This window comes from Moschus berezovskii, chromosome 15, assembly GCF_049115385.1.
Source record: "Moschus berezovskii isolate FMDL1 chromosome 15, NW_MosBer_1.0, whole genome shotgun sequence".
Taxonomy (NCBI): Eukaryota; Metazoa; Chordata; class Mammalia; order Artiodactyla; family Moschidae; genus Moschus; species Moschus berezovskii.
Genome location: NC_142474.1, coordinates 23,246,069 through 23,270,270, shown reverse-complemented (window position 1 = coordinate 23,270,270; position 24,202 = coordinate 23,246,069). Strand labels below are relative to the sequence as shown.

Sequence of the window (24,202 nt, the reverse complement as noted above, 5' to 3'; positions counted from 1 at the left end):
TCTGGGTTCTCATCTTCCTGGTGCAAAACTGCTGGACTGGGGAATCTGATGTGAGATTCAGACCCTTCGCCCCTTGGAGAGAACCTCTGCAATTGTAATTACCCTCCTATGTGTGGATCGCCCACCCCAGGGGCTATAGGTCTTGACTTCTACCATGACTCCACCCACTCCTATCCACCTCACTATGGTTCCTTTTTATATCTTTAGTTGTAGAAGCAACAGACAACTTCTAAGTAACTATTTTAAATTTGTCAAGGAAATTTGAGGAAATGATTGACTGAAAGAATAATTTAATCAATACACAGGGGAAAAAAAGTATCAATTTTCTATCAGTGCATTACAAACCACTCTAAAATCTAGTGGATTAAAATAACAACTATTCATTATTTCTCAGAGTTATGTGTGTTAATTAACTGGTTCTTCTGATATTCTCACCTGGGGTCACGGATATAATCACATGTCTCTCCATATGGCCTCCCCATCTCAAGGAAGTTAACTTTGGCTTCTAACACAATGGCTAGGTCTAAGAAGGTAAGCCCCAATATCCATAATTTATCAAACTTGTGATGTTATGTTTTTATAAATCCCATTGGGCAAAGGAAGTCATGTGACCTGAGGTCAATATAGGAAAAACTACACAAGGACATGAATACTGGAGGAATGATTCCACCAGTGATCATCAACGTATCAATCTATTACAAATGGGATCTCTGAGAATAAACTGGGCGTTCTAAACTAAAAGATACAAAATCTAAAATTAAGTATTTATTGGTTGCACTTAGCAGATTGAACAGAGTAGAAGAAAGAACCAGTAACTCAAAAATAGTTGAATAGGAAATGCAATCAAAGCACAGAGAGAAAAAAATGCAGAACAAATAGGGCAGAACATGAGAAACTTATGGAAGAATACCAAATGGTCTAACATATATGTAACTGGAGTCAGAAGGAGAAAGAAGAATTGGGAAGAAATGTTTTTTTAAAGACAATGGCTGAAAATTTTACAAAATTGTGGAAAGATATTAATCCACAAACTCACAAAATTTAGTGAACTCCAAGCAAGATAGACACAAAGAAAATCAAAATAACATAACATAATCAAACTATTAACAACCAAAAGAAAAAGTATTTCCTGATAACTGTGAACATTTCAAACAAAACATGTTCAGGAATTTTTATGGAGAATATCAGGAGCCCTTATTGAAGGATACTATAAAAAGCCTAAATTAATAAAGACATACTATTTTGTGACTTAGACAACTCAGTATCTTCAAGATGTCGATTCTGGGACTCCCTTAGCAGTTCAGAGATTAAGACTTTACCTTCCTATATATGTATGTCTTGGGTTTGATCCCTGGGTTGGGAAGATCCCCTGGAGAAGGGAAGGCTACCCACTTCAGTATTCTGGCCTAGAGAATTCCATGGACTGTGTAGTCCATGAGGCTGCAAAGAATAGGACACGACTGAGTGACTTTCACTCTTTCCTATGCAGGGGGTGCAGGTTTGATCCTTTGTTGGGAAACTAAGATCCCGCATTCCTCACAGCCAAAAATCAAAACATAAAAACAGAAGCAATATTGTAACAATTTCAATAAGGACTTTTAAAACAATTTTTTTAAAGATGTCAATTCTACACTGTTTCCTAGATTCATTGAAATTCCAGTCAAAAAACTAACAGAATTTTTTCCAGTATCTGTAGAAAATTGTGTAGAGATAAACAAATATTTTGTTGGGGACATAGACATAGGTGACAAAACTATCAGTAAAGCACAAATATAGGATGATGGTTAATTCTAAGAATATAGGAATTACAAGAAGCAATGCTGATATTCTAATTTTTTATCTGGGTTGTAGTTAATAGAGATGTTTCTTGTCTTGGCTTTTACTTTTTATATCTTTTAAAATATTACTTTGCTTTCTCAATATATAATAAAAATCAGGTTTTTAAAAAAGGAGATAAAGGCTATGAACACAAAAAAATGAAAAAGCTAAATTAGCTAAAAGTCCCAGAAAATAAAATATTTGAAAATTACATGTCCCATAAAATGTTTTTTTCAGATTATGTAAAGAACTCTCAAAGCTCAATATAAGGAAACAAAATTGGATAAAAAAATGAGCTAAATGAAAAAGTTACACATGTAAGAAATAAGCACATGAAAATGGATAGATATCAGAGAAATGCACATTAAAATCACAATAAAATACTACTACACATATATCAGAGTGTCTAAAAGTAATTGATCATAATGATTGCTGATGAGGAACAAGTGTTGGCAGTGGAAGCGCTTGTACCCTGCTGGGGGGAATGTAAAGTAGTACAACTGCTTTGGAGTTACACTATTTGTACAGTTGGGAAGTTTCTTGAAAAGTCTAATGAACCACAAGATCCAACCACTCCATACCTACGTATTTACCCAGAAGAAATATAAACATAGGTCTACATGAAAACTTTACACATAAATGTGAAGAGCAGCCTTATTTGTGGTAGCCAAAAATGGAAACAATCCAAATGTCCATCAACAAGTGAATGGATAAACAAATTGTGGGGTATCCGTATACCAGAATACTCAGCAATAAAAGCAACTAACTTTTGAATCTCAGAAAACCATGGATGACTCTCTAAATAATAATGCCAAATAAAACAGACAAAAACAAATATATTGTATGACTCCATTAGTAAAAGGCTCTGTTGCTGCTGCTGCTGCTGCTAAGGCGCTTCAGTCATGTCCGACTCTGTGCGACCCCATAGACGGCAGCCCACCAGGCTCCCGCGGCCCTGGGATTCTCTAGGCAAGAACACTGGAGTGGGTTGCCATTTCCTTCTCCAATGCATGAAAGTGAAAAGTGAAAGTGAAGTCGCTCAGTCGTGTCCAACTCTTAGCGACCCCATGGACTGCAGCCCACCAGGCTCCTCCATCCATGGGATTCTCCAGGCAAGAGTACTGGAGTGGGGTGCCATTGCCTTCTCCGAGTAAAAAGCTCTCAGTTCAGTTCAGTCGCTCAGTCGTGTCTGACTCTCCGCGACCCCATGAATCACAGCACGCCAGGCCTCTCTGTCCATCATCAACTCCCAGAGTCCACTCAAACTCATGTCCATCGGTGATGCCATCCAGCCATCTCATCCTCTGTCAACCCCGCCTCCTCCCGCCCCCAATCCTTCCCAGCATCAGAGTCTTTTCCAGTGAGTCAACTCTTCGCATGAGGTGGCCAAAGTATTGGAGTTTCAGCTTCAGCATCAGTCCTTCCAATGAACACCCAGGAGAAACTATTAATCTATAGTAAGAGTATGTCAGTACTAGACAGAGGGTAAGAGGAGGAGAAACAGAGAGGAGTATTAAGAGATTACAAAGAGGCACAAGGAAATTTGGGGGGATGGTAGGATATGTTCATTATCTTGAGTTTTGGTGATAATTTCATATGGATGCCATGTATGACATCAAACTGCACACTTTAAATTAGTACAGTTTATTATATATCAATTATACCTCAATAAAGTAAATAAGCAATGCTTTTTAGGAGAAAAAAGGCTAAAGGAAAATAGATGTTATTTAAAAGAGAGTAAGTGAATAGTATGTGATGAAACCAAAGAGGTGGACAAGGGCTAGATTGTGAAGGACTTTCCAAGTTAAAAATCTTTTTGCAAATGTAGATACTAATGGCAGAGAATCCATTTCAGGCAGCGGATCAATCCCCAAATCTTTAGTGTTCTTTCAGTCCAGTCTCCCCTGACTGCTTTTGTCCATTTGGTTACTGGGCGCCCTCCTTTCCATGCAGACTGGACTCCATTATTTCTCGGATCTCATCTTCAATTACTCTTCCACTGGTTCACTCCACTCAAGTCATCCTGGCCTCCTTGCTAGTCCTCAGACACACCAGGCATCATCCCAGTGTAACTGAAAGTGTGGTCCAGCTGCTCGCCACTCATATGCCAATATGGAGGCAAGGTTGGCAGAAAAGAAAGTTTGTTTTATTTTGGATGCTGGCAATGGGGGCTGCAGGCAGGGGGAGGGGACTTCAGTAAAACAAGGTCGCTCACAGGCTATGACTTAGAATATTATCCATAGCCCTTGAGAAGGAGGGCCTTAATTTTGCTTAAATGACTATTCAGTCTTGTTGGACTCTTCTTATTTCTGCATTTCTCACTTCTCTGATTAAACTTATTCTTTGGCTGAAGTTTTTTCCACAGACAAAAACAGGCTGAAGACATGGGAAGCAAAGACTATGTGTAGGCTCCTGCTCTGTTTCATCAACTCAAGGCCTTTGCAGCTGCTGTTCCTTCTGACTGAAACTCTCATCCCCAATCCTCTACTTGTCTCTAACATCCTTTGGGTCTTTGTTCATATATCACCTTCTCACTGCAGCCTGCACCAAATACTTTATTTTAAAATTTTCTTCAAAAACGGCTCTCCTGTGCTTCTGTGGGGCTTGAATTTCTGCATAGTATGTTGCTGCATCTATCATATTTTTTTCTTTATTGTGTTTATTGCCCTCCATGAGAATGTGATAAAGGTACACTGAATATGTGTCATGCGGTGCTCAGTTGCTCAGTCATGTCTGACTCTTTGCAACCCTGTGGACTGTAGCCCACCAGGCTCCTCTGTCCATGGGGTTCTCCCAGCAGAAATATTGGAGTGGGTTGCCATGATCTCCTCCAGGGGATCTTCCCAACCCAGGGATTGAACCTGTATCACCTGCGTCTCCTGCACTGTAGTCAGATTCTTTACCCACTGAGCCACCTGGGAAGCCCACACTGAATATACATTAGGCTTATTTGTCAAAGAACTGAGCATGAAAACATTTTATTTTACCTAAAGAAGGAGTACAGACAGGAAAACAAAAAACAGACTAAGTATTTTTTCTTAAAGGGATTTAATACTGAAAATTGGTCACACATTTGTTGGAAAACTTGAAGCCAAAAACTAAGTTAAAGTTATCTACAGGTTAGTAACTACAGGAAGGGGCCACAACTCCCAACCCCTTCCTTCCCGCCTCTGGTTCCTCCAGTTCCATTCTCCACCCTTCTCCACCCAGCTGTCTGACCCTCTGAATCAACAGGATCTCTTACCTCTGGCCTTCAGTTGGGTTTCAGAAGTGGGGTAACCTCAGCAAGATTTCTGGAGGAGGGAGTAAAGTTCAGGTGTTTACCATACCACCTCTCTCTGTGTAGAGTCGCCATCTGAATTAGTTAACTCTCATCCTTGCAGTGTGACTGTTTTTTACTCCTATGCTGTACTGAAGTGATAAGGAATGGGCTTTTGAAAACAGTTTTTTGTTGTTGTTGTTTAAATAGATGATAGGTGATAGATGATAGATTCCACAGTCATTTTCTGAGCTCCATCTGCCTTTTGCACAGGGCATATGGGAAAAATAGAATGTGAATGTGATGAGAATCAATATTCTTGCATCTTCAAGTGGCTGTAGTCTCTGCAATTCCCCAGAGAAACATTATTGTTATTGGTTCTCTACTATAGTATGTAGGGAAAGTTTCAGTGGCTCCCACTTGTCCCTTTCTACCATAATAGCCCTCCCTCCTTAGAACAGGGGACCAACGTGAAATTCTGCCAGCTACAAAATATGTCTATTCTAATTATATATCCAGAAATGGAGCAGAATCTCCTAAGGGTTCAGGGGATCCAGTGGTTCAATTATGAGATATCCTGGATCCAAAAATGTATATATCATCTGACCTCTGTGTGTGTGTGCTTAGTCGCTCAGTTGTGTCTGACTCTTTTCGACCCCATGAACCATAGCCCACCAGGCTCTTCTGTCCATAGGGATTCTCCAGGCAAGAATACTGGAGTGGGTTGCCATGTCCTCCTCCAGGAGACCTTCCCAACCCAGGTCTCCCGAATTGCAGGCAGATTCTTTACTGGAAAAAAAAAAAAGTTTTTTTAACAAAAAAAGTTGCCACACCCTCCTCCAGGGGATCTTTCCAACCCAGGGATGGAACTGGGGTTTCCAGCATTGCAGGCGAATTCTTTACCAGCTGAGCAACCAGGAAGCCCATATTGTAACCTATCTACTCACAAAATTTCAAGAAAAATCAACTATAATATAAAAGAAGAGAAGAGAAATTATTTATACTATATGTACTTTAATGTGTGCGTGTGTGCTCAGTTGCTCGTCATGTCCGACTCTTTGTGACCCCATGGACTGTAGCCCACCAGGCTCCTCTGTCCACGGGATTTCCAAGGCAAGAATACTGGCATGGGTTGCCATTTCCTCCCCCTGAGGATCTTCCCGACCCAGGGATCAAACCCGAGTCTCCTGCACTTGTAGGCGTATTCTTTACCACTGAGCCACCTGGGAAGCCCATTTCAGTGTGTCAGTACACTTAAAAATAGAATGAAGTAGTCAGATCTTGTACATATCATGAGTGCAACAGCTGCTAATACAGGCCCCAAGGAATGAATGTGTTACATATGCAAATTCAAATACAAACTAAAGTGCTTGCAATCTGTGTCCTGAATTTGCAAAATGGTAAACAGCTTGGATAAAGTGCTAACCAAAACAAAATATAATCATTCCTTGATTTACATGGTAGTTTCATTCCAGGAAAACTCAATGGGCAAAAAATACTTGCAAAACAGCCTTAGATTCTGGACTTGGAGAACTACAGACGAGTTCTCACCTAAGTAAATGTCAGGCAGTACATTTGAATTTTATTTGGGAAATGGGTCAATACTTCACTTTCCAGGACAGTCACTCATGTTGATACCGTGTGGCTTCCCAGGTGTTCAATAAACAAATTCCAGCAGGGGCCGCATTCATTTTGATCAAAAAATGCCCCCAGCAAATTCCCAAAGTAACCCCTAGAGGGCATTATCTCCCCTTTGATAATCTGATCTAGCCATTAACAGTCTCTCCCTGGAGTCTCAATTTTTTTGAGGCAAATGGAGCTGCATCACAAGCAAAATAATTTACCCAAATTGAACTACATGTGCTGAGAGAGAGATAGGGGGGATTTTGGGTTTGTATTCAACTTATTTTCTTACTTTTTAAATCAACTTGATTGTTATTGTTCAGTCACTCAGTCGTGTCAGACTCTTTGCAACTCTATGGACTGCATTTCGCCAGGCTTCCCTGTCCTTCACCATCTCTGGGAGCTTGCTCAAACTCATGTCCATTGAGTCGGTGATGCCACCCAACCATCTCATTCTCTCTTCCCCCTTCTCCTCCTGCCGTCAGTCTTTCCCAGAATCAGGGTCTTTTCCAGTGAGTCAGCTCCGCATCAAGTGGCCAAAGTATTGGAGCTTTGGCATCAACTTAGTTTTAACTTTTTTTTTTTCCTTTATTTATCTGATTGATGCTTTTGAACTGTGGTGTTGGAGAAGACTCTTGAGAGTCCCTTGGACTGCAAGGAGATCCAACCAGTCCATCCTAAAGGAGATCAGTCCTGAGTGTTCGTTGGAAGGACTGATGTTGAAGCTGAAACTCCAATACTTTGGCCACCTGAGGCAAAGAGCTGACTCATTTGAAAAGACCCTGATGCTGGGAAAGATTGAGGGCAGGAGAAGGGGACGACAGAGGATGAGATGGTTGGATGGCATCACTGACTCAATGGACATGGGTTTGGGTAGACTCCGGCGGTTGGTGATGGACAGGCAGGACTGGCATGCTGTGATTCATGGGGTCGTGAAGAGTTGGACATGACTGAGAGACTGAACTGAACTGATCTGACTCTTCAAGTGAAATTTTTTTTAATTGAAGTATAATTGATCACAATATTAATTATAATTGATTATCAAGTAAAATCAATTATCAAGTATAATTGATAATCAATATTGTAGTTTCAGGTGTACAGTATAGCCATTCAGGATTTTTGCATATTAAATTCCATCATAGGTTGGTACAAGATAATGGGTATAATTCCCTGTGTTATACAGTGAATCCTTGTTGCTTATCTATGTTATATTAAAATATGACTGTTTGTATCTGTCCATCCAATATCCCTAATTTATCCCTTCCCCTCCATTCTCCCCTTTGGTAATCATAAGTTTGTTTTTTATGTCTGTGAGTCTGTTTCTGTTTAGTATATACATTCATTTTTATTACTTTTTAGATTTCACATGCAAGTGATATCATATATTATTTGTTTCTCTCTGTTGGACTTATTTCACTAAGTATAATATTCTCTAGGCCCACCGTGTTGCTGCAAATGGCAGTATTTTGTTCTTTTTTATGACTGGGTAGTAGGCAAGAGTGAACATCGACATTCTAGGAATCAGTGAATTAAAATGGACTGGAATGGGTGAATTTAACTCAGATGACCATTATATCTACTACTGTGGGCAGGAATCCCTTAGAAGAAATGGAGTAGCCATCATGGTCAACAAAAGAGTCCGAAATGCAGTACTTGGATGCAATCTTAAAAATGACAGGATGATTTCTGTTCGTTTCCAAGGCAAACCATTCAATATTACAGTAATCCAGGCCTATGCCCCAACCAGTAATGCTGAAGAAGCCGAAGTTAATCGGTTCTATGAAGACCTACAAGACCTTTTAGAACTAACACCCAAAAAAGATGTCCTTTTCATTATAGGGGACTGGAATGCAAAAGTAGGAAGTCAAGAAACACCTGGAGTAACTGGCAAATTTGGCCTTGGAGCACGGAATGAAGCATGGCAAAGGCTAATAGAGTTTTGTCAAGAGAAGGCACTGGTCATAGCAAACACCCTCTTCCAACAACACAAGAGAAGACTCTACACATGGACATCACCAGATGGTCAACACCGAAATCAGATTGATTATATTCTTTGCAACCAAAGATGGAGAAGCTGTATACAGTTAGCGAAAACAAGACCAGACTGTGGCTCAGATCATGAACTCCTTATTGCCAAATTCAGACTTAAATTGAAGAAAGTAGGGAAAACCACTAGACCATTCAGATATGACCTCAATCAAATCCCTTATGATTATACAGTGGAAGTGAGAAATAGATTTAAGGGACTAGATCTAATTGATAGAGTGCCTGATGAACTCTGGACGGAGGTTCGTGACATTGTACAGGAGACAGGGACCAAGACCATCCCCATGGAAAAGAAATGCAAAAGAGCGAAATGGCTGTCTGAGGAGGCCTTACAAATAGCTGTGAAAAGAAGAGAGGCGAAAAGCAAAGGAGAAAAGGAAAGATATAAGCATCTGAATGCAGAGTTCCAAAGAATAGCAAGGAGAGATAAGAAAGATTTCCTCAGTGATCAATGCAAAGAAATAGAGGAAAACAACAGAATAGGAAAAACAAGAGACCTCTTCAAGAAAATTAGAGATTCCAAGGGAACATTTCATGCAAAGATGGGCTCGATAAAGGACAGAAATGGTACGGACCTAACAGAAGCAGAAGATATTAAGAAGAGGTGGCAGGAATACACAGAAGAACTGTACAAAAAAGATCTTCATGACCAAGATAGTCACGATAATGTGATCACTGACCTAGAGCCAGACATCTTGGAATGTGAAGTCAAGTGGGCCTTAGAAAGCATCACTACTAACAAAGCTAGTGGAGGTGATGGAATTCCAGTTGAGCTATTTCAAGTCTTGAAAGATGATGCTGTGAAAGTGCTGCACTCAATATGCCAGCAGATTTGGAAAACTCAGCAGTGGCCACAGGACTGGAAAAGGTCAGTCTTCATTCCAATCCCAAAGAAAGGCAATGCCAAAGAATGCTCCAACTACCGCACAATTGCACTCATCTCACATGCTAGTAAAGTCATGCTCAAAATTCTCCAAGCCAGGCTTCAGCAGTATGTAAACCGTGAACTCCCAGATGTTCAAGCAGGTTTTAGAAAAGGCAGAGGCACCAGAGATCAAATTGCCAACATCCGCTGGATCATGGAGAAAGCAAGAGAGTTCCAGAAAACCATCTATTTCTGCTTCATTGACTATGCCAAAGCCTTTGACTGTGTGGATCACAATAAACTGTGGAACATTCTGAAAGAGATGGGAATCCCAGACCACCTGACCTGCCTCTTGAGAAACCTGTATGCAGGTCAGGAAGCAACAGTCAGAACTGTACATGGAACAACAGACTGGTTCCAAATAGGAAAAGGAGTACGTCAAGGTTGTATATTGTCACCTTGCTTATTTAACTTATACGCAGAGTACATCATGAGGAACGCTGGGCTGGAAGAAGCACAAGCTGGAATCAAGATTGCCGGGAGAAATATCAATAACCTCAGATAAGCAGATGACACTACCCTTAAGGCAGAAAGTGAAGAGGAACTCAAAAGCCTCTTGATGAAAGTGAAAGAGGAGAGTGAAAAGGTTGGCTTGAAGCTCAACATTCAGAAAACAAAGATCATGGCATCTGGTCCCATCACTTCATGGGAAATAGATGGAAAAACAGTGGAAACAGTGTCAGACTTTATTTTTTTGGGCTCCAAAATCACTGCAGATGCTGATTGCAGCCATGAAATTAAAAGACACTTGCTCCTTGATAGTATATTAAAAAGCAGAGACATTACTTTGCCAACGAAGGTCCGCCTAGTCAAGGCAATGGTTTTTCCCGTGGTCATGTATGGATGTGAGAGTTGGACTGTGAAGAAGGCTGATCGCCGAAGAATCGATGCTTTTGAACTGTGGTGTTGGAGAAGACTCTTGAGAGTCCCTTATACTGCAAGGAGATCCAACCAGTCCATTCTAAAGGAGATCAGTCCTGGATGTTCATTGGAGGGACTGATGCTAAAGCTGAAACTGCAATACTTTGGCCACCTCATGCGACAAGTTGACTCACTGGAAAAGACTCTGATGCTGGGAAAGGTTGGGGGCGGGAGGAGAAGGGGATGACGGAGAATGAGATGGCTGGATGACATCACCGACTCTGTGGACATGAGTTTGAGTGTACTCCGGGAGTTGGTGATGGACAGGGAGGCCTGGCGTGCTGTGATTCATGGGGTCGCGGAGAGTCGGACACGACTGAGCGACTGAACTGAACTGAACTGAGTAATCCTTTGATAGACACTGTATCATTCTAATTCAATTATTTGTTGATGGGCATTTGGGAGGTTTGCTTTTTCAAATAGTCACGTAAATGGAATCATTTAGTATGTACACCTTTGCATCTGGCTTCTTTTGTTTAACATAATGTTTTTGTGAGATTAATTCATGCTGTGTGTTTCCGTATATTGTCATTGTTGTTTATTATTATTGTATTATTTGGATGTAACTCAATTTATCCATTCACATGTTGTTTCCAGTTATGAGATACTATGAATAAAACTGCCACAAACACTGGGGAAGTCTTCATATGTACATATTTCTATTCTTGTAAGTTATTCTGCAACTGCTTTTCCAAAATGGTTGTCCAAGTTACATTTCCATCAACAATGTATTAGCACTCCAGTTGCTCCATATCCTTACCAACATTCATTATGGTCAGTCTTTTTTATATTAATCATGCTGGTGGTAGGTAATGACATCCTACTGTGAATTTAATTTGCATTTCCCTGATGCCTAATGATTTTGAGCATCTTTCACGGACTTATTGGCCATCTGTACATCTTCTTTTGTACAATGTCTATTTAAATATTGCCCACTGCATTATTACATTGCCTTTTCTTATTGACATGTAAGCCTTATTTGTGTATTCTGGAAATGAGTCCTTTGTCAGATAAATGTATTGCAAATATGAACAATAGCAGTTTAAATAAGCCAGGAGAATCCCTCCTTGAGCCAGTCAGTGGCTGCCTAAATAGGAGAAGGGATTTCTCTCAATCCCTACACACAGAAAGTATCTGTCATTGAAGACATCACACTGCATTGTGTAATTCAACTGCACAGAGATATTTATCTTTCATTAAAATGGCCCCTAAAGATAAACAATCACTTACTTTGGTGTTATCACCAGGGAAACACAATGTGCTCCACTGATGGAGGACAACTCACTATCTCTGTCAGTCTCCTGAAAGGCAACGTCCTGATTCAAGAGTAAGTTGAGGGATGGGGTGGGGAGGGAAAAGAAGAGGGTGGGGGTCAAGATAGAGAGGACACATGTATGCCTATGGCTGATTCATATTGATATATGGCAAAAACCATCACAATATTGTAAAGTAAATATCCTCCAACTAACATAAACAAAATTTTAAAAAAGAGTTATTTGGGCCAAATGTGATTGTCACCTGGCTCTCAGACTTAAATGTAGCCCTGGCCCAGTACAAAACAGTCTGCCACCAAAAACCCAGGTGGGGAAGGGGGTGGGATGTCCCCCAGTCCCACCCTGAGCCTCCTACAGTATCCATCATTTTAACTTTGTTCTTTTCCTTTCTTGTAAGCCCGAAGGGATCCATCTGATCAGCAGGATGAGAAACTCCTCTACCTTCCATTCTAACTGAACTCTATTCTAAACTCTGATGCATGTGAAAATACATATATATGAATATTGCATATTTTGTATATGTGCACTATATATACCATGTAACTTTTAAAATATATATGTAATTTTTAGTGATTATATAAAATGTATATATCCATTCTGACAAAGTATGTAACAAAAGCTAACAGGGATTATGAAAAAGTGGTGAATATTTTGAAGCTCAACTATGTTTCATTTTTCCACAATGTGTTCTAAGCATATTATTCAAGTTATGAAAGTTGGAAATTTTTAAAGAAATTTCCAGAGGCATTTTAATGCTAAAAATCTTGTTTTGGAAGACAAAGCACAAATGCAAGTGTTCATGATACTTAGACAAATTTTAAAAAACCATGACACACAAAAAAATGTACAATTTGATTCCATTTTATCTGTAAATCACATTGGATATATATGTATAGTGAAAATATTCACTTTTGCCTTCTTATTTGTGCTTCTCTGTTTTCTAACTTTTCTCCAGTGAACAGGTATCAATTTTACAATTAGAAAAAAATGCTATTTAAAAAGTACAAAAAGGGGACTTACCTGGTGGTTCAGTGTCTAAGACACTGAGATTCCAATGCAGGGGCCAGGTTCATTCCCTGGTCAGGAAACTAGATCCCATGTGCTGCAACTAAGAGTTTTCATGCCACAACCAAGATCCCGAGTGCCACAATTATTAATAATATCAAACGACTGTGAAAATTAAATGAGATGATATACATAAAGCAGAGATATACAAGATACAATACAAGATATTACAAGATATTGTAATATTACAAGATATACTTGCTAAAGCCTAACTGATACTATTATTATCATTAACGCAGCCATTCGGTGACTCTTTGGGAATGTCTATTCTCTGAATAGTATGTCTAAGCAACTATGTCAAAGCAAAACTTCCTCTCTAACATCCCCCACCTACTTGGCTCACCTTGCACACCTCCAGTGCCATGGAGCTCCCTTCCTCCCAAAGCTTTCCCTTCACACTGGCCAATCCTACCAATGGGTGGCTCCTGTTTTACTTTAAAACTAGTCTTGACTTGAGGTCCAAAGCTTTAAGTCCAAGCTCTAGCTGTGTGCCTTGGGAACTGTGTGGCCTTAGACAAGTCACTTTCTCTCTCTGGACTTGGAACCTCATTCATAAAGTATCTTGAGGAAACTTCTACCCTAGAATTGCCCTGTTTCCTTGGCTTGTTAGATGCATCCTTGGGATTTAAGAGGTTGAATGTAGGCTTAAATGAGGGTCTGTTAGGATCCCGGGTGGGAAATAGCCCTGCACGTGTGTAAACTTCAGAAACGTCTCATCCGTTTTGTCCTGTTTCAGTCTTGGAAGGACAATGGCTGCCTCTGACATGACTGAGAGACCCACAGCATCACTTCAGTAGAATTCCCACCAAAAATGCCAAAGTTGAAGCCAATCATAAGGAAACATCAGACAAACTCAAACTGAGGGACATTTCACAAAGCAACCGGCCTGGATGCCTCAAAACCATCAACGTCATGAAAGAATGAAGAACTGTTCCAGATTAAAAGAGATCAAAGAAACATGACAACTGAATGGAATGTGTGATGCAGGAGTTTTCTGTAGCTAAATATTAGACAATAGAAATTTGTGAATGTTAATGTCCTGATTTTTATAATTGTACTGTGGTTATGTAAGAAAATGCCTTTGGCTTCTAGAAAATATCCAAAACTATTTAGCTATAAAAGGCTGTCATATCTGATATATATATATATATATATATACACATATATAAACTATATTTGTGGGGCTTCCCTGGTGGTCCAGTGGTTAAGAATTCACCTTGCAATGCAGGGGATGCAGCTTTGATCTCTGGTTGGGAAGCAAAGATCACACGTGCCACAGAGCAAATAAACCCACAAATAAACCCAAGAGTCCATGCACCTCAATGAAAGATCCTACATAATGCAACAAAAAGACCCAACTCAGGACTTCCCTGATGCCTCAGTTGTGGGGAATCCACCTGCCAATGCAGTAGACGTGGGTTTGGTCCCAGAAGCAGGAGGATCTCACATGCCACAGAGCAACTAAGCACACGTGCCACAACTATTGAGACTGTGCTCTAGAGCCCGGGAGCCACAACTACTGAGCCCACGTGCTGCAACTACTGAAGCTCACCTGCCCAGAGCCCATGCTCCACAACAAGAGAATCCACTGCAATGAGAAACCTGCCCACCACGACTAGAGGTAGCCCTTGCCTCTGCACCTAGAGAAAAAGCCTGTGCAGCAACAAAGACCTAGCACAGCTAAAAATAAATAAATAAAATTATTCTTTTAAAAAGACCCAACATAAACAAATAAACATATATTTTTAAAAACTATATTTGTATATAATTTTATATATATATGTATATGGGCTTTCCTGGTGGCTCAGAAGGTAAAGAATCTGCCTGCAATGCAGAAGACCTAGATTCTATCGTTGGGTTAGGAAGATCCTTAGAGAAGGAAATGGTTACCCATTCCAGTATTCTTGCCTGGAGAATCCCATGGACAGAGGAGCCTGTTGGGCTACAGTCCATAGGATCACAAAGAGTCCAACACTACTGAGTGACTAACACTTTCACTTTCATGTGTGTATATGGGCTTCCCAGGTAGTGCTAGTGGTAAAGAATCCACCTGCCAATGCAGAAAAAGAGACTTGGGTTCAATCCCTGGGTCAGAAAGATTCCCTGGAGGAGGGCATGGCAACCCACGCTCATATTCTTGCCTGAAGAATCCCATAGACAGAGGAGCCTGGAGGGCTATAGTCCATGGGGTCTCAAGGAGTCGGACACGACTAAAGTGACTTAGCATGCCCACCTATATTTATACATATATACATGTATATACAGAGGAGGAAATGAAAAGGTTACAGTGGTAAATTTTTCATATTTGGGAAATCTGGGTGAAAGATCTATGGGAATTCTTTGTACTGTTCTTGCAGATTTTCAGTAGATCTGAAATTCCATGGAGAAGGCCAGTGGCATGTCTGTTGCTCCATAGAAGTGATAATGGTTGCAGCAGCTTTCATTTGCTGAGCACTTATGAAGGGCCAGACAATCCACTCTGACCCAAAAGCTACCCCACAAAAAGCTGTCATTATGTCCATCTTGCAGAGAAGGTCCCTGGCATCAGACAAGGGAAGTGACTTGCCCCACTGGCACAGCCTTTGGCCTATACGTGGCAGAGTATGAACTTGAGTCTGTCTGACTCCTTACTTAGAAATCATCACCATCTTCTCTGCAAAAAAGTCACAAATTCCCTTGCACTCTATCTGGGAGTATACAAAGAAAACACAGCTTCTGTATTCTTTGTAAAACAACTCAGGGAGGGGGAGAGGGAGGGCAGGGGAGTCTGAGTGCAGATCTAAATTTAGTTCAAGCCAGTTTAATTCAACAATTTAAATAGTCTCCTGAGGTTTCTTGAGTTCTTAGGGACTTAGTCTCTTTGGTAAAATTGCTCAGGGTTTCGAATTCCTCTTCTGTCTCCCTGCTCCTCCCAAACACAGTGGCGGGGGTAAAAGTGAGGAGGTTCGCTGGTCGGCATCCGCTAGAGTCTGGAGACTTTGGGCCAGTCATTGAAAACATCCACTGCTTCCCACGTAAGTCAAGATGCTGGTGAACTGTTCTGGCACGTCTCAGACTCACTGAGGCCTGGGGGCAGAACAGGAGACTGACCCGCCTTTCTATGTCAGATCTCTGTGGTCCTTGGCCATGTCTGGGGTTCTTATCCTCTTTCTAGGCTCTAGACACCATGCCCACCTCGCTTCTACCACACTGGGTTCTAAAACAGGCCCACTGGCAATCAGTTCAATGTCTAGAGCAGGGGTCCCCAATTCCCGGGGCCAGAGATTCATTCTTGCCGGTACCAGTCCGTGGCCTGTTGGGAACCGGGTCACACAGCAGAAGGTGAGCAATGGGCTAGCAAGTTTCATCTGTGTTTACAGCTACTCCTGCATCACTCACAATACTGCCAGAGCTCCACCTCCTGTCAGATCTTCAGCGGCATAATAAATGTAATTCACTTGCATCATCCCAAAACCAGTCCCTACGTCATGCATGGAAAAGATAGCCTTCCATGAATCTGGTCCCTGGTGCCAGAGATGTTGGGGACCTCTGGTCTGGACCACCCAGAAACTAAGGAAGGTGCAGAGCAAGGACTGATGTTCGGTGGTATGCTTTGTTATTAAATAATGCATTGTTTCCCTCCTGGTTGGTAAAAGCTACCATCCCAAGCCCTCGGGTGTCTCCCCCTTCACTTGCAACTTCCTGTGTCTGGTCTAGGGATTTCCAGATCCCTCTCATACAAGAAACTAAAGAGTTAACACCTGGCGCAGCAGGAAGCCGCCAAGACTATGCTCAGGCTCCAGGCTTCAAATGTCTTCTGAGGTTAAGTACTTTAGGGGTTTTGGGGCAGGAGGGGGCAGGTCTTGGTTTTTATTATTATTGTTTTTGGTTGTTCTGACTCTTGCACCTCACTGGGCTTTGTTGCCCTGCAGCATGTGGGGTCTTAGTTCCCTGACCAGGCATTGAACCTGTGTCCCCTGCATTGAACTTTGCTTTCAGAAAATCCTCATGGTCCTTTCCATCTGAGCAGACTCTTGAAATATTAACATAGAAGATAAATGAACACAGAAAAATCCTTTCACTCTCAGCAGGCTCTGTTCTTCAAGCCAAATGTACTATCCCATTCTGAACACCAGAAGCTTGTTGTTAACTCTATTATTTACTAATCATTCCCATTACTTAACTCTTACTATCATTACTATTAACTCTACCTTTCTTTTTTGCATCCCTTCCATAAACTCCTAACCTCCTGATAGTATTATTATCCCCATTTTACAGATGAGGAGTCTGGAAAGGCTTACGGAAGTTGAGTACTTTTTCCGGAGTTAGAGTGAAAGTGTTACAGGCTGGACCGGAACCATTTACAGTGGCTATTAGTGCCCACTCTCCTTGGGCAATTCACTTCCCTCCATCAACCATCCTTCCATCCCTCCCACACTCTGGACCTCCCCCACCCCTCACTCCAGCCCTGAGGGTGGCGAGGCAATGACAAGAGGAGACAGCCGGCAGCTTGCATTTTACTGGAGGGCGACAGTGTCAGTCCCAGAACCAGCTACACCTTTTCAGTCTTGACAGGCTTGAGTCCATAAGGCAGACAGCACAAGGTGGCATCTGGGCACAGGTGCATGTAGGTTTCATACTTCGTGCAGTAAGCCCGGCAGGCCCCTTGGCCGTTCCAGCACCGTTTGAATTCACTTCTCCCTATGCAGAGGAAGGCCCAGGGTCACAGAGCCACCCAGGGGGTGCAGGTTAGATCACTGGTCACAGATTTTACTACAGAACAGGGTCACCGATTAGACCACTGACCACAAGGTAGAACACATGCCACCAGCTAGCTCTTAGACTGTGGTCATACAGCAGCCTTCAGGTCATAAGTTGAGCTGTGACCTCAGGTCAAGGGTCAGACTAGACGTAACAGGCTAGACCATGAGTCATAGGTAAGACAACCTGTCACAATTTAAACCACAGATCTCAGTCCAGTTTAACCCATTCGTCCCAATTTAGACCACTGGTTACAAGTCAAAGACGAATTTCTCGTCCACGTTAACGCCCACCCCAAATACACTCTAAGCACTTTTCATAACAGCAGAATTCGATTACAGTTGTCTTGTTATATTCCCAGTATATGAGTAAGGAAACTGAGGCACAGAAAGGTTAACAACTTTGTCCAAGGTCACATCTGGCTCCAGAGTCCACATTTGTAACCATTATTCAAAGTGTATTTTATACATAGGGACCTGTTTAATGTTAGGATTTAGCGAAGAAATTTCCCAAAAAATGGGCCATGAAAAGGTTAAGGCTTTGGGTCAATATCCCTTCCAACGGTCTTTGGTCACAGCATGGGGGGTGAGGGGCAGCTCCTTCATTTATTCATTCAACAAACATGGGGCATTGGGAGTCCACAGAGACAAGGTGGCCATGCCCTCAAGGAACTTTCAGTCAACTGGGAAAAGGGGATTAAAACTCAAGCAAATAAATACAATGAGTAGAGTTGCAGTAAGGGTCCTGAAATAAGTGATCAGGGTGCTGTGATGCAATGAGTACAGCTGTGGGAAGTGAGGAGAGAGGGGGACCACTTAGATGGGCCTGTTACAGCGCTATTTCCAGATATATGACCCAGAAACTCAGAAGAGCTGGGGTTGAGTGGGAGGTGGAGGGGGAAAGCTTGCCTGCCTCTCCCTGGATTAAAAGAATCCCAAGGAATCCTCCCATGATCCCCTGGGCCTACCCATAAGTGTTATTCAGCTCATCACGTCTGCCAAGGTAGAGAATTTTACAATGATACAGAGCTGGTATCAAAATCTCTATGAGGCAAAGAACCCATACTCCGAAGGGGGCATGCAGTGCAACGGTTAACAGTTTGGTGTGAACCCAGCTCAGACTCCCTGGGTCCAAATCCCAGCTCTGCCATTTCCCAGATGAGTGACCTTGGCCTCAGGTTCCTCATCTGTATACCTCTCTTTCAGAGGGCACAGTGCCAGGCACATAGTACATGTTCAATAAATGGAAAGGTTTATCAGTATGACAGCTTAAAGAGTTGGAGCACCCAGGGCTCACTCTGGCCAACCCCTCTGGTTCCAGATAAAGAAGCGGAGGGATTTGCCCGAGTTCTCCTCACCAGTAAGTGGTGGGTGTGGAACCAGAACGCACGCAAGACCTTGACTCTCAGGTGAGGGCAGTTCCTACAACAACTGCTCTTCGTATATCACTGCATTTCAACTTTCCAACAATCCTGAGATACAGAGGTTATTATTTTCTTCTCTGTGACCTGCTGTCCCCTCCTCATATCTTGGACTTCACCCCTCTCCACTTTTCTCTTGTGCTCCGCACCCTGGCCTCCCTGGCCTCCTCAGCGCTCCTCCAGCACACCCATCGCCTCCTGCCTCCCTGGTTCTTGCTGCTCCTTCTGCCTGCAATGATCTCACTGTAGTCAGATCTCTGCTCATGCTTCCCTCACATAAAAGATCTGAAATTCACTTCAAAATGGTTCACTGAGGAAGAGGCAGCAGGCGAATAACAGCACTGATTCAAGTTGATAACTGTTGAAGTTGGGTGATAGATACATGTGAGTTTTATACTATTTTTTTTTAATGCTCGAAAATTTCTAAAAATAAAAAGAGTTCTTTTAAAAACACTACATTATTTTCTATTTTTGTATAAGTTTAAATTTTTCCATAATAAACAGATTTTTAACTTGCCTTGTTCATTGTATTACTCTCTCTACTTTCATGTAAACTTGAAATGTTCCAAAATAGAAAGCGTTTGTTTTTTATTTTTAATAAAAAGGATCAGAGCCCTTTCTCACCACCCCATCAGCTCTTCCATCACTCTCCCCATGCACCTGACACACTAGCCCCTTGCCTCGCTTTTATTCTTCATAGTACTTATCTCTATTATTATATGTTTATTTGGTTATTTTCTGTCTCTACTGACTAAAATATCAGCTCCATGAAAGCAAGAACCTTGTTTGCTTTCACTGCTTGATTCCCAGAAATTGTAATAGTGCCTGGCACACAGTAAATATTTTCATAATGAATATTTGTTGAGTGAATCCCATTTTTAAACTGAAGAAACTGAAGTGCAGGCTGATTTAGCAACTCACTCTAAACTGCCCAGCAAAGTCAGTGGTGAGGCCAGAACTTAAACACTGATCTAGGCCTCCTCTATCCCCCAGCAGCTGAGCATCTGTCCTTCGTTTCTATACACACATACACACACACACACACACACACACACAGGTGATGTTACCTGTTGGCACATGACCCAGGACCAGGAGAGCTACAAGAAGCAGAAGCAGCTGTGTCATGGCTACAGGGCTCCGGAGGGGGCAAGGGACCACTGGGGAGAGCACAAGAGGAACCAAGCACGCTGAGTCTTGCTGCCTGTGGATCAGACTTTATCAGGCTGCAGATCAAGGCAGGGGTGTGGGCAGCAGGAGACCTAAGTGGGAGTCTGAGGCCTTGTGGTCCCAAGGATACAGCTGGATCTTAGCCAGCTATGTGGGGAACTGATCAACCATACCATCTGCAGGTCGCTGAGCTCTGAAGCAGGGGACAGAATGTCGTGAAGCAATGTCCTGGGGTTAGAAACTGGACAGCTTCCCCACCTGAGAGGTGGGGCAATACCCAGAGCTTGTTAGAAAAGCAAGTTCTCAAGGTCAATCCAAATGCAGTGAATCAAAAGTTCTGGGGGTGAATCCCAGCAAGCTATAGTTCAACAAGTCTTCCAGGTGAATTTATGCACCACTAAAGCTTGAGGGAGGCCTGGCGTGCTGTGATTCATGGGGTCGCAAAGAGTCGGACACAACTGAGCGACTGAACTGAACTGAGCTGAAAGCTTGAGGACCACTGAGATAATACATGTACAGAGCTCATAACAGGGTCTGGTACCTAGGCACCTGAGTTGCATATTGAAAGATAAGTAGAGGGAAGGGTATTCCGGTCTGAAGGAACAGAATGTGGCTAAAAGAGCATTAGCTAGAGCAAAGGGTTTGTTCGGAGAGACTAGAAATGGCGCTGCAGAGGACTGGAGCCAGAGCACAATGGGCCTTGAACGCCAAGTTCAGGCTTTTATTTGGTAGACAACTCTACGTTTCGTAGCAACAGTGTAACCTGTTCGGACTGTAGTTTTGAATAAAGAAGTGAAAGCTGCTCAGTCATATCTGACTCTTTGTGACCCCATAGACTATACAGTCCGTGGAATTCTCCAGGTCAATACTGGAGTGGGTAAGACGTTCCCTTCTTCATGAGTTCTTCCCAACCCAGGGATTGAATCCAGGTCTCCCTCATTGCAGAGAGATTCTTTACCAGCTGAGCCACAAGGGAAGCCCAAGAATACTGGAGTGAGTAGCCTATCCCTACTCCAGTGAATCTTCCTGACTCAGGGATCGAACTGGGGTCTCCTGCATTGCAGGTAGATTCTTTATCACTGAGCTATCAGGGAAGCCCTTGAATAAAGAAACTGAAACCCAAAGAAGGGACGTGACTTGCCTAAGGCCATACAGCAATAGAGTTGCAGAGATGGGACTCAAAGTTATCTCACTCCCACTGGTCTAGTCTCACTGGTTTTCTAGTGGCTAACACTCCGAACTCCCATTGCAAGGGGCCCAGGTTCAATCCCTGGTCAGTTGTGGACACAGCAGGGGAAGCAGAGGATGGGACGAATTGAGAAAGTAGCGTTGACATATATACACTGCTTTGTGTAAATAGATAGCTATTGGGAAGTTGCTCTATAACACAGGGAACCCAGCCTGGTGATCTGTGATGACCTAGATTAGGGGTGGGAGGGAAGTTCAGGAGGGAGGGCATATATATAATTATGACAGATTCATGTTGTTGTACGGCAGAAACCAATACAGCAATTATTCTCCAATTAAAAATAAATAAATGAGTTTTACTCCAATTAAAAAAATATATATATCCCTGGCCAGGGAGTGAAAGTTGCTCAGTTGTGTCCGATTTTGCGATACCATGGACGGACTATGCAGTCCATGGAATGCTCCAAGCCAAAATACTGTCATTCCTTGTGCCACTCAGGATCTTTAGCACTTGGACCCAACTAAAGATCCCGAATGGCACAAGGAATGAAGATAGAAGATTCTGCAGGCCGCAACTAAGACCTGGCACAGCCAAATAAGTAAATAAGTGTTTTAAAAGTTGTGTCACTCCCAAACAATCCTGCACCACTCACATCCCATCTTGCAGGTAGCAGATGGGAGTTTAGAGGGCCAAGCCGCAGAAGGAAACCAGGCGTGGGGGACAGGGAGGTTCAGCATCTACCCAAAGCCCTGCAGAAAATGAGCAAGTCTGCCAGGCTGCTGTGGGAGCTGCCCTGAGCTGGACACCTGGACCCCCTCAGCCATGACAATGAGGCCTACCTACAGGCACAGCCTGGTCCGTATGGGGTCCACAAGGATACCTACCCCAGCCCATCAAGACCTAAAAGGAAGCACCCTGCTCAAAGACCCATGGATGGCCAAACCACAAGTTTCCTACAGCCAACTTCTCTTCTATATGAAGTTCACAATGTCACTTTTCTCCTCCTACAGGTCTAGGAAAACTGTAGGGGGTGGGGAGGAGCACAGACCATGATAGAAAGGGACAGTACACAGAAATCTGAGTGCCACGCCCAGGTGAGCCACACTATGTTAATCCTTGTAGTGTGGTATCAGGATTGAATGAGCTAATAATCTAGGGAACGTGCTCAAACCATGCCAGGCACAGCACAAGAGTTCAGTAAGGACTTCCCTGGTGGTCCAGTGGTTAGCAATCCACCTGCCAATGCAGGCAACACAGGTTAGATCGCTGGTCCAGGAAGGTTCCACATGCCGTGGAGCAACTAAGTCTGAGCTGCACCTCAAATACTGAGCCGGAGCTCTACAGTCCTCAAGCTGCGACTCCTGAAGCCTGGGAACCTAGAGCCCATGCTCTACAACAAGAAAAGTCACTGCAACTAGAGTTGCCCCACTCTCCACAACTAGAGAATGCCCACGTACAGCAACAAAGACCCAGCGAAACCAAAAATAAGTAAATACTTTTTTAAAAAGGTTCCTAAATATTCATCAAGTAAGGGACAGCCATTCCTCCGGGCACAGGACAGCCCTAGCTGCCCTATAGGGGGCGCTTACTTTAGAATTTGTTGAATGAATGAATGATCAAAACAAGACATTCAGAACCTTGCAAGGCAGAATTCCTGGGCTCCCTCCGCTCCCCAAGCCCCCTTCCAAAATTAATTCTCCATCCAAAGCAGTTACTCAAAGTGGGGTCTATGAACTCTGCATCAGGCTCAGTTAGCCTCTGTTTAAAATGCAGATGTTCAAACCTCTCTACAGGACTGCTGAATCTGTCTTTCTTGCATGGTGGGACCAGGAATCCGAATATTTAACAAGTTTCCCAAGGACTTTTTGTGAAAGCTAAACGACCATATAGCCAAAGCTATGGGTTTTCCAGTAGTCATGTACGGATGTGACAGTTGTACCATAATGAAGGCTGAGATGAAGAATTGATGCTTTTGAATCGTGGTGTTGGAGAAGACTTTTTTTTGGCTGTGCTTTGTCTTAGTTGCTGCAAGGGCTTTTCTCTAGTTGCAGTGGCATTGGCTACTCTCCAGTTGCGATGCACGGGCTTCTCATTGTGGTGGCTTCTCTTGTTCCAGAGTATGAGCTCTAGGGCAGAAGAGCATCAGGAGTCAGTGGCTTGCAAGCTCTAGCATGTTGGCTCAGTAGTTATGGTTCATGGGCTTAGCTGCTCCACAGCATGTGGGATCTTCCCAGATCAGGGATCAAACCCAAGTCTCCTGCCTTGGCATGCAGATGCTTTACTACAGAGTCATCAGGGAAGCCCTGGAGAAGACTCATGAGAGTCCCTTGGACTGCAAGGAGATCAAACCAGTCAATCCTAAAGGAAATCAACCCTGATTACTCACTGGAAGGACTGATGCTGAAGCTCCAATACTTTGGTCACCTGATATGAAGAGTGGACTCATAGGAAAAAGACTCTGATGCTGGAAAAGACTGAACGCAAAAGGAGAAGGGGGCGGCAGAGGATGAGCTGGTTAGATAGTATCATCAGACTGGACATGAATTTGAGCAAACTCTGGGAGATAGTGAGGGACAGTGGGGCCTGGCGTGCTACAGTCCATGAGGTCGCAAAGAGTCCCGCATGACTTAGCAACGACAAAGAGTTGGTCACCCCATTGCTGGAGTGGATAGATTTGGATGCGGAGTGGATAGATTTGGATGCAAAGCGGATCCAGGATCAGGAATCTGGGACCTGTGTCCTTCCACTCTCTTAT

General features: G+C 42.8%; 1 protein-coding gene across 1 annotated transcript; it reads right to left on the bottom strand.

Moving 5' to 3' along the window:
- Window positions 1-17,462: 17,462 nt before the first annotated feature.
- DEFB124 (defensin beta 124) lies at window positions 17,463-20,225 on the bottom strand. Its single transcript, XM_088843642.1, has 2 exons — window positions 20,159-20,225; window positions 17,463-17,611 (listed from the first exon to the last, which is right to left on the bottom strand). Exons 1-2 carry the CDS (start codon window positions 20,214-20,216, stop codon window positions 17,463-17,465), a joined length of 207 nt encoding a protein of 68 aa, XP_088699768.1. The 5' UTR covers window positions 20,217-20,225.
- Window positions 20,226-24,202: the final 3,977 nt, after the last annotated feature.

What these genes read in the sequence shown, in the direction of transcription:
- DEFB124 (XM_088843642.1), bottom strand. Translation starts at nt 20,216, where the DNA reads ATGACACAGCTGCTTCTGCTTCTTGTAGCTCTCCTGGTCCTGGGTCAT. An exon ending in CCTGGGTCATGTGCCAACAG is followed by an intron (nt 17,612 to 20,158) that starts GTAACATCACCT and finishes TCCTCTGCATAG; the next exon opens with GGAGAAGTGAATTCAAACGG.